General features: G+C 32.6%; 1 protein-coding gene across 1 annotated transcript in view; it reads right to left on the bottom strand.

The window, feature by feature from the left end:
* Positions 1-11,079, bottom strand: part of LOC106475151 (L-2-hydroxyglutarate dehydrogenase, mitochondrial-like) — a gene marked incomplete at its 3' end in the record, with an annotated part of 27,868 nt that overhangs the window by 5,838 nt on the left and 10,951 nt on the right. The window contains exon 3 of the mRNA XM_013935848.2: positions 4,022-4,173. Within this exon, the coding sequence (XP_013791302.1) occupies positions 4,022-4,173 (152 nt within the window). The remainder of the gene's footprint in view (positions 1-4,021; positions 4,174-11,079) is intronic.

Below are 11,079 nucleotides of genomic sequence, written 5' to 3'. Positions count from 1 at the left end.
ACTATATATATATATATATATATATATGATTTCATTTATTATGACAAAAGACATCTTTCAGGTACTAGCTAGCTTACCAAATACTCCAACTGTCTGTGTGTGAAACTACAGCATCTTAAATTCAATTTGATATACCAACTGAATTAATGCATGTGCAAGCCTCAAAAATACACTAATTGTACCATTAACAACACATTAATGACAAGAGAAATAATACAAAACCCAGAGAAAAAACATTAGTAGCATAGTGACTTCACTCTATTAGTAACAACCTTCTGTCATCCATCACCCATCTAACTCCCAGTCAATTTAACAAGCTTATCTCCTGCTTCAACACAGAGTATTCCTAAGAAGTGAAGTCTATTACGTGGCAACTTATCAAAAGCTTTCTGAAAGTCAAAGTGCACCAAATGCACTGCTTTGCACATACTCTGCACAAAATATTCCAAATGATGGCCCAACTAATGATTTGTATAAAGAGATAATTATCTTTACTTACAGCAATAGAACACTGCCTTGATGGTTTAATTGGCTTATCTTCCACTATGTCAAGATCCTTTTCTTCAGTGAAACCACTGAATGGGTTCCCAATTACTTTAAATGTGTGACCCAAATTATGATAACTGAAGTGCATTACCCTACATTTACTATAATTAGTAACCATTTACCATCTATTTAACAATTAATCCAAGTCATTCTGTGGTACTTCAACATCAATATCATAAATGTAAATAAGAAAAACCACAGGCCCAAGCACCATCTGCTGAGGTACATTTCCAGTAACAAAGGCCCAATTTGACTGGACATCATTAACAACAACATTTTGCTTTTTCTCACCCAGCAACCATACAGCATAACTAACTAGCAATTCCTAAACCCTCAACAATGTGAGTTTTTATTTTGTGTGGTACCTTATGAACAGTCTATTGAAAATTACACCAAGTCCATACTTTTCCACAATCCCCTGTTGCTCTATTTTTAATATCTCAGTCATTTTATTTGTCACCAAGGGATGAATAATAATTCAACTTATTGCAAGTATTTTCTACAGAATGTTATGGGTCTGAAATATTGTTAACATTCTCCCTTGTAAAAACAAACATGAAAGAAACATTTAAAGGCCCAGCCATCTCATGGTCTTCAACAAAAACCTTCACATCAGCATCCTTTAAGGTCCCAATCTCCCATTTAACACTTTGCTTACCTTTAATATGCTTTAAAAAATTTTGCTGTTAGTTTAAACATTATGAGCCAACTGTTTCTCATAAAACCTTTTTTGATTTTGTGTTCCTTAAACAAATCCCTAACTTTCCTAAGTTTTGTAAATTTTCCATCCTATCTAACAGTTTAAACTTATTAAATTTGTGATATTTAATGCTGAGGTTTCTTTTTTATGTTCATAGTTAGCAAATGAGGTTTTTGATCTTCCCTATAATCTTTTTTCTCTCTTTCAGGATCAGGTCTGTCTTGAATTACAAGCAATATATTTTTTTAAATTTCCCAAATGTGTCCCACACATTATCTCAATTCACTAGCGTTCAATCTTTTGTCATAGCCTCAAAATAGGCTTTCTGAAAATTAAGAACTAAAATTTCATTTTCTTTATATCAACATGTAGCAAAATCTCAAACCTAGTTATGCAATGATCATTCTTCCCCAAATGTTCTCCACTTCAACTCTAGTTACATCATCATCACAGTAGTTAACATAAAACTAAAATGCCTTCCCTTCTATTTGGTTCTCTGACCCTTTGGTATAGAAAATCATCCTGAACCACTATTTAACTCTATAAAATCCCAATTAGAATGTCTTAAATTTAGGTTTCTGCTGATCAGGTGACCTATAGCCTTGCCAGTTAAAAACTTTCTACCCTTGACCCCCTGACTGAATCCATGCAGATTCAACCTCTTCACTAATATGTTTTATATCTTCAATTCCAACAGGCCGAAGCTCATCCTTTATATAACAAACCATTCCACTCCCCCCCTTTAAAATGTCTATCACTATCAAACAAGTTATAACCTTGAATTTTTATATTTTTAGAAGTAAAATGAATTTCAAACACATACTTACTTCTGAAACATGAAAATCCTTTCTTTTAAGTTGATGTCAACAGTCATGTGGCTTTAGGTTCTGAATGTCTGTCACCATGCAGAAACGTGTTAATTTACACAATCCTCCCCTTTCCAATCTTTCATGTGACTTATTGTGCCAGCTTACATAAGCTCTGCTCTTACACAGTAGTCAAGATTTTGTAGATGCAGTCAAGATGGGAAACTGCACATCTCCTAATTGTGAGGAGGTGGGTGGTAATGTATTTTAGAGGTAATTTTTGCATTCACTTTAATTTTGTAAGTGTAAAATTCAAAAGAAGCAGACCTACCTACAAAATACAAAAAGCTAGGACATCCAATGGATTCAGTGGGTCACCAAAATCTGGGCCTTTAGATAAGAAGGTAACAAGAAATGAAAGATGTCATCAAGCAAAGCTCGATTAGAACCCAGAACCAGAGGGAGTGGGGTGGATACATGGAAGAAATGAGTGCAGGCTCATAAGAGAATTAACCAGATGAGGAATCTCAGAAACAAACATTTTTCTCAACAGGATACCTCATAGCCTCTCGATTCTAGCTAGCTGCCAAAACCTGTTTCTGCAAACACAGCAAATAGGTATGGTCAAGAGATCAGTTCTGTTTGTCCTAGTGAGAAAATGGCAAATGTTCATCAACTGATCATTCATCCACATGATCATGAAACCCACCCGAGACTCCAGCAAAGCATTATGAAATTAAAGGCCTGAATATGTTGATAAATAATGATTAACAATGCAGCCACAGGATCTCCCTGCAAACTATGACAAGTTTTATAGAGTAAGGCTTCCAAGTAATGAGTTAATAGCATTTGTAATATAATCAATGTTGCTTTCACAATTAAAGTGAACAAAATTAAAACCATAACTCTGAACAAACAATCTGGACTATGGCAGGAAAGCATTCTTCTGACATATGCACAATAAATCACGTAGAAGGTGGGAAAGTGGAGAATCCTGAATAAGTTGATGCATGCTCTGAATTATGTCAAGAATATTCAGAAAGTAATCTTCAGCATACAAAAGATGAGTTAAAATTTGTTAATGTGACACAAACCAATAACTGTTGCAAATCATGGAACATATTATAATGTGTGGCTAATATGTAGCTTTACAACCACACTTTACTCAGCTTGTACTGTTTATAGAACAAAAGTATCAAAACAACTAATATATATAAGTTAATTACAAGTTCACAATATTTTGATATGATGTAAAGTTAACACTACCATTAATACCATGTCAACCTAAGTAGCCTTTCATTATCACTTAATTGTGTAAATACAAAATAAGTTTTTTTTTAAAGTTATATGGTTATTATTTATTCTAACTTCATTTTGGAAAACCATTTCTAATTGTTATACACTGCTTTTTTTCAACAGCAAACATATATTAAAGTTAAGATGGGTTTCACAAAACAAAATTTACAAAAGTGAAGTGTAAGCTTGTACATTTACAATACAGTATTTATGTGTATGTATTTTAATGGATACTCTAATTTTTTAGAATACTACTTTCAATCACAAAATACCTTTATCCTTATTTGGCTTTGTGACAATCAATTGAACAATACTTAAAATAAAATAACACCAGTAATTCTATAGTATTTTTTTTACTACAGTACAAAAATAAAAACTGTATACATGTGATTGACCGAGCTCCCATTTGACATTTTTCGAAAGACACATTATACTAAGTATTTTTATTACCTGAATAATACATGACAAAATAACCAACACAGTTTAAATAAAATAAATTTGAATAAAAATACCATCAATAATAATAATAACACATGATAACAACTGAGTAAAATTCAACAAGAACAATTATAATACACTTAGGAAAGACAGATTAATATAATGGCTACACCATTGACCAAATTTGTTAGCCTTCAGAGAGTCTGCATACTGTAGTTAGAAAACACATGCTAACCTTGCCACACTTTTTGTAAGGAATATTATGCTCATCTAAGTACTTGTAGGACTTCTCCAGACCTTCCACACAAAGTTTTGCTTTGAGAGATCCAGGAGTATAGTAAATACCAGCATGAATAACACCACTGTTCTTTCCACTCTGATGAACAGCTGAAACAACAATTTACAATCACTTATGTTTTTTTTATGAACAATAGCAATGGGGCAATTACCAATAATAATTCTTACTATGACATAAACTTCTAAACTTTGAGTATCCTTGTAGCTGTCATTTGAGGTTTCAAATATCAGTTAACTACTATGATACAATTATTACAGGTTATACCAACATGTCTAAGATTTAAAGTGTACATGCTGAAATTTAATAGAAGTTTAATATACTGGTGTCATTAAACATTTCGAAGTTTGTTCTGTTACTCAGCTGAGACAATAGATTTGTACCTTTGTTTCTTAAACAACTGTGACAAGAAAATAAATGTGCCTACATTTATTGTGAAACTTCACATCTGTTGATGTTGGAATCACTTGGAAAATTATACTGAACACCAGAATTTAATAAATTACATTTAGTATGTTTTTTTGTAGTGTTTTTCTTGTCTTGCCAACTTGCTGAGGCACTTAATGAGACTTGTATTTTACTGAACAAAATATCTCTGTGGATGTTATCTTAATTTTCAGAAAACTTTTCTTAAGGTATTTCACCAAAGGTTAATTGTTGAGTTAAGGTATTATACTTAAAAAGGATTCATAAGTGAATTGAAAAAATTATATATATTGTGGTATAAAATAGAGGGTGTTTATACATGAACAGTTTGTAGGTAGATACGTTAGGTAGAGGAAGGTATTAGATTAAGAATAAGTTAGTCAGGTAGGTTGTATTTTGGATCTATCGCATAAGTGTTTTATGAATTTGGTGTTTCTTTTTGAATCAGTCCTTTTCAGGACTAGTGCTGAGCAGTGAGATAGTACTTATAAGTACTGTTGTATTTCAGATCTATCGTGTGAGTGTTTTTGAAATATTGTGCTAAACATCTGATCATCAGTCCTCTTCAGGACTTTCCATATACAAAACATGCATACTACACAATCCTTTTCAAGAATATTATTATTAGAGCTAATCAGTCCTTTCCAGGAGACACTATATTTCTGTTAAAGTCTTTTACACAATTGAGGCCAACATGAAGAGAAAAAAGTTATCATGTACAACACAGTCCACCAGGCACTCTCTGACTTCTCCAGAATGTCTTCAACGTGCAGCCAAAGTGAGAAACCATGACTAGAGATGAGTTATAGCAACTGACTAGGCCAGCACGCAGCATCCTACCACTGCTGCCCAAAGTTCCAACAAGTACTGGAACTAAGACAACAGGAGTCCAACACTCAGAAAGCTAGCAAAACTAATTCATCGCAAACAGGTAAGCAAACTAACAACTATCATTTTAGAGAAAAGGTAACTCATCAACCAATACCTACAAAGATTCCAACTCCTCCACCAGCATCAATCCAGCCAACAAAACAGACTAGACCAAGTACATATGCAAAGGCTGCAAAACAATGAACAACTCAGGCTGAAACTAGTAAACAACAAACACAAGAGTCTTCAGACTGGCAATCTTGTAGAGTTGATGAAGGTTTCATCAAATGCATAGTAAAATTTGTTGCCAACACCTTGGTGATCTGTTTCTTTGGAACAGTTCAGGCAACAGTTCCCACACCTGTACAAGAAGATATGCTCAGCTGCTGACTTTTACCTAATTCATGGCTCAATATATAGATCGACACCAGACGAGGACAACTTTTGGGTAAGTCAGTATAGTTACTTCACTACATATAAACATTCAGGGAAATTTATTCCACAAGAAGTATGAACTCCAAACATCTTGATTTCTTATGGCAATCTTCCAAGAGAAATGGTCCTATACTTTGAAATTTTACATTTAATAATAATTTAGTATGTATAAATAATGATCAAGATCACAAGATATTCTAGACTTAGCTATTGTCAAATCCAACATTTTACCACACATATCTAACTTTAGGGTTAACAAACACTTAGGAGGTAACAATCTCCCCATATCATTTAACTGATTTAACAAAAATCCTAGACACATAACCCCCCCCCCCTCTAATTCATGATATCCCATCACCTGACTGGGATAATTTCAAAAAAACATTTATCATCTGTGACTCTACATTTTAATAATCATGTCTCAAACAAGGAAATAATAGATAGATATGCAAAACTGAAGCCATTCATACCATAGTTCCAACAAAAAATCATATACCTAGCTTGAAGTCATAGAAACTTACGACTGAAATACATAAATATATCTAAAACGACTATTCATAACAATGCGAGACAAACAGATCAAAACATTAATGAACTAAGAAAATACTTATATTAAGAAATTAATAATTCAACAGCAACAAATCAGCTGGAAAAATTTCTGCATTTCAATAGTTCAATCAAAAGATCAATTGTTCAATTTTGAAAAAATTTAAGTCAATATGCCATCCATCTCAGCCCCAAAACTCATATGACATAAAATATGATAACACATGCTACAACTGATAAAGAAAAAGTAGTCTATTAGCAAAACACCTAGAATATTATTTCACAACACAAAACTTACCTATATTTGATCAAGATCATTTTAATATAATCAATAATTTCATTTCTAACAATAAACATATGTTCACACCAAACTTTTCATAAACATGTACAAAACCCCCATTTGACCCATACTGCATCACTATTCATCCCATCACTTCAGCTGAAATTAAAATTAACATTAAGCACCTTAAAAATAACAGTGCCTCAGGTGATGATGGCATATATAATTTAGTTATTAAAAACCTTCCTGAAAACGTTTTAAAATACCTTACCGCATTATTTAATCTATCTCTTAATTTTATGGTTATTTTATGGAAATTAGTAATCATTAGGGTCATCCCGAAATCTTCTAAAGATCTCCAAGATCCTAGTAATTACAGACCATCCTACAGAATAATAAAGGAAAATTATTAGAAAAGATTATTGTTTCTGGATTACTATATCACTTAGAATCAGAGAACATATTATCAAATATACAAACTACATCACAACGAAAACGTCAAACAACTGATCACCTCGTAAGAGTAACTAAATCAATTTTCCAAGCTTTCAATCGTAAATATATAACGGTAGGAGTATTTTTCCACCTTAGACAGGCCTTTGATTCTGTCTGCCACAATGCCTTACTGTTGAAATTATCAAAACTCAACCTGCCACCTATTAAAGTCCTCTGGATAGCTAGTTTCCTATCTAACAGAGCAGCAAAAGTTAAAAGAAACAAAGAAGTTTTGGATTCTTTTAAGTTACAAACAGGCATTTTTCAAGGATTGGTCATTAGTCCATTACTATACATTTGATTCATCAATAATATAGTAGTCCCTCTTAGATACAACCAACCTATCTGCCATGATAAAAAAGTTGTATCTGACAGAAAGTCATTATTCAAAGGATCAATAAGCAGATAATGAACAACCGAGTTCAAGCTGTGCCAGTTGCTATTGCCAAGGCTTGAGCATAATGGTTTATATACTGTATAGGTAGTCAGATATTGTAGCAAATTGGTATAATAATGGTTATGATGGTTAACAGCTCAATAATGATGAGTTAAAATTGTTTTGGTTGTATAATGTAAAATAATTTATTCATCAATCACATTTATTTAACAAATCATCACATCTCTATTTCATAAAACCTAAAGTATCATACTTTTGTTTGTAAAGTAAGACAAATTGACACCAAATTTTTTTTTTTAAATCATCCATTTTTATTTGTTTTGCACATTTAACAGGGTCACTTTGAATGTTCATGAGTCTGGTAGATATTATATCATGAAGCATTTTGTTGTTCATTTTCAGCATGAGAAAGTGAGGTGAGAAAACACTCATTCTGACTGCTGATTGGCTGCTTTGTTCCATCAAGCCAGTTTTCTATTCAATTAGCCAACCTATTCTCCACACCTACAAAGATAATTTTTTTCACAATTAAAGTGAGTGAAATTAACATCACAACTGTAAACAATAAATTTGGATTATGGTAGGAAAGCAGAACTTATGTACATTTTTCTGATACAGGCACAACATGTCATATAGAAGGTGGAAGAGTGGATAATTCTGGATAAGTTGATGCATGCTCTTCATTGTGTCACAGATATTCAGAACCTAAAGTCACATGATTGATGACAGCATGACACCACACTCAGTACATGAACTATGTCGATATTAAAACTGAGAAACTAAGTCAATATTCTAAAGTTTAAATTACAGAACCAGATATTTACTATTTACAAATTCAGATTAGCTAGCAAAAAGAGTTTTAGCAAATTTGATTGTGACCTAAATTGCCTTTGATGAAATATTTCTGCATGACAAAAGTCAGAGTAACAGGATTACTATCAGACTGTGTGTGTTGATGTATGTTCAATTGTTCATTACCTGCAAGTTAGTGACTTTTAATTTTTAAAATAAGTAATGAAATTGATATTACGTTACTTACATTTTACTTGCTACTAAAATATTTAAACACTAATTTACTCTTGTAAGTTACACAAGGGTATCATATGATTCTATCAAGATGTTATGTGTTAGAGTTTAAGGAGATTATCACATTATATTTTACTGGACATAAAAATTTTATTGATTGTCACTTTGTGTTTTTATTCACCAAATAAATGACCAGGCTTTACATTTGCCTCTTACCCTTACTTTGCCCTTAAAATAAAACCACAGATTTACTTGATAGAAAACAGTGCAATTCAGTCACTACAAATTAACTTTTACTGTCCAATTTTGTAAATAAAGAATTGACATAGGCATCAGCTTGTTTGGACAATTTGGAGGGGATTGTTTATGGACGTCATGCAATTTTCAGATGTGCAGGGCTGCTGTGAATGGCAGCTTATACTGAGGAAATGTTTTTGAGGACATTATTTGCAAGCCTAATGGATGGTTATGTACATGAAATACTTGCTTTAATATTGAAAAAGTCTAAAGTATTGCATTGTACAGAATCTCAGATCTAATAAGATACGTTTACATTGTGGAAAGGGAAGAGAAATCTGGGTAAAGTTGCCAATGAAAGCCTTCAGTTGTGTCCAAAGCATTAATCAATTTTTATTTGGAGCACAAAGAATACTCTCACTCCATACAAGTCCCAATATGCCTCATGTAAAATATTAGGTGCAGTGATATAAAATGATTTGAAAACTTTAAGTCATAAGACATGTAGTATATTCTACTATAAATAAATCACTTCTTTATGCTTATAAATCATTGTTTGCCTACTATTTATTATATAAGCATAATGTGCTTCCTTACTCAAGTAACATGACACATATCATGAACCCTTAAATTCACAGTCTAGGCCAACTAACCACAATGCCATATCTGTTCTTATGAATTCAAAAGAATAGTTGGAGGGATAACAAGTTTAATTTTGAAAAAAAGAGGCAAGGTTTCAGCCAAAACAGTTTCATTTTTCTGACGGGGTGATTAGCTTATGGAGTGCCTTGCCCACAGCAGTTTGTTAGTCCATCTAGGCCAACCCAACCATCTAACTGAACTAAACTTTAAAATACAATAAACACTGAAAATAGCTTAACTGGGTAATGAAGAAAACTTTATTATAAATGTACGATGTTGCAACAAGATTATGTCATCCTCAAGTACATAATCTTGTTCAAACATCATCTATTTATAATAAAGTTTTCTACATTACCAAGTCAAGCCATCTCCAATGTTTATTTTCTAAAAAGTGGGTTCCTCATCATCAAATTTGAAATACAATGCTCAAAGATTTACAATGTCTTCCCTTAAATTTACTGCATCCACCACATCTGAAGATAAACCCTTCCAAACTTCCAAAAGCCAATCACTCTATTATAAAAATAAAACTCAATTAGCTGAAGATGATTCCTATCCTTTCAAAATTTAGATTTGTGTCCCCTAATCCTACCATTCTCATCATTAAGTACAAGAAAAAATATGATGATGCATCAAAATGATTAATTTCTTTAACAATCTTATCCACCTCAACCAATTCCCATACGAGTCTTCTTTTCTTAAAAGAAAACAGTTTCAGAGATACTAATCTGTCCTTGTATGACAACCTTTCCACTCAAGGTATTATCCTAGTAGCCTTCCTCTGAACCATTTCTTATAATTCAATGTTCTTCTGAGGTAAGGAACCCATGATTGAACACAACACCACCAAATGTGGCCTATACAATGAATTTTTAACCTCTTTAGACTTGTATTCACTAATTCTGTAGCTACAACATAAAATACTAGTTGCCCTCCCACTAGTAACAGCACATTGCTTGGATGGCTTGAGAGATTGATCAAACACAACACTAATATCATTTTCTTCCATAACAAAGTTAGTTATTCCCATCTAAGTTATTCTTATAATTCAAATTTTGACATCCCATATCTATTACCTTGCATTTGGTATAATTAAAAGGCATCTGCCATTTATTTACCTAACTCATCAAATAATCCAAATCCTTTTGTAAAGTAGCAGCCTTCTCCTCCTCCTCACAGCCAGAAACACCTAAAACTTTAATATCATCAGCAAGTTTAAATTTATTGAACATTTCTTCATCCATGCCACTGATGAAAATCAAAAAGAGCAAAGATCCTAACACTGAGCCCCAAGTTACCCCATTTGTGACATTAATCCAGTCTGGTTGAACTTCATTTATAACAACCTTCTGCTTTCTTCCATGCATCAAATTTTCTATCTATCAAGCCAACCCCATACCTATGGAGATAAGTTTTTAACAAGCCTTTTGTATGGCATCTTGTCATATGCTTTTTAAAATTCAGATACACCAAATCTAACCCCTTACCCTCATCTACATAAGCAGTAATCTTTTCAAAGAATGTCAAAAGATTTGTAAGGCAAGATTTTCCCTTAGTGAAACCATGTTGAATATCCAATAAAATTCTAAACTTTGTTAAATCCCTTTGCAAAGCATCTTTAATCAGACTTTCAAAAACTTTTCC

Source organism: Limulus polyphemus, unplaced genomic scaffold (assembly GCF_000517525.1).
Source record: "Limulus polyphemus unplaced genomic scaffold, Limulus_polyphemus-2.1.2 Scaffold8155, whole genome shotgun sequence".
NCBI classification, from domain to species: Eukaryota; Metazoa; Arthropoda; class Merostomata; order Xiphosura; family Limulidae; genus Limulus; species Limulus polyphemus.
This window is presented reverse-complemented; position numbering and strand designations above follow the sequence as displayed.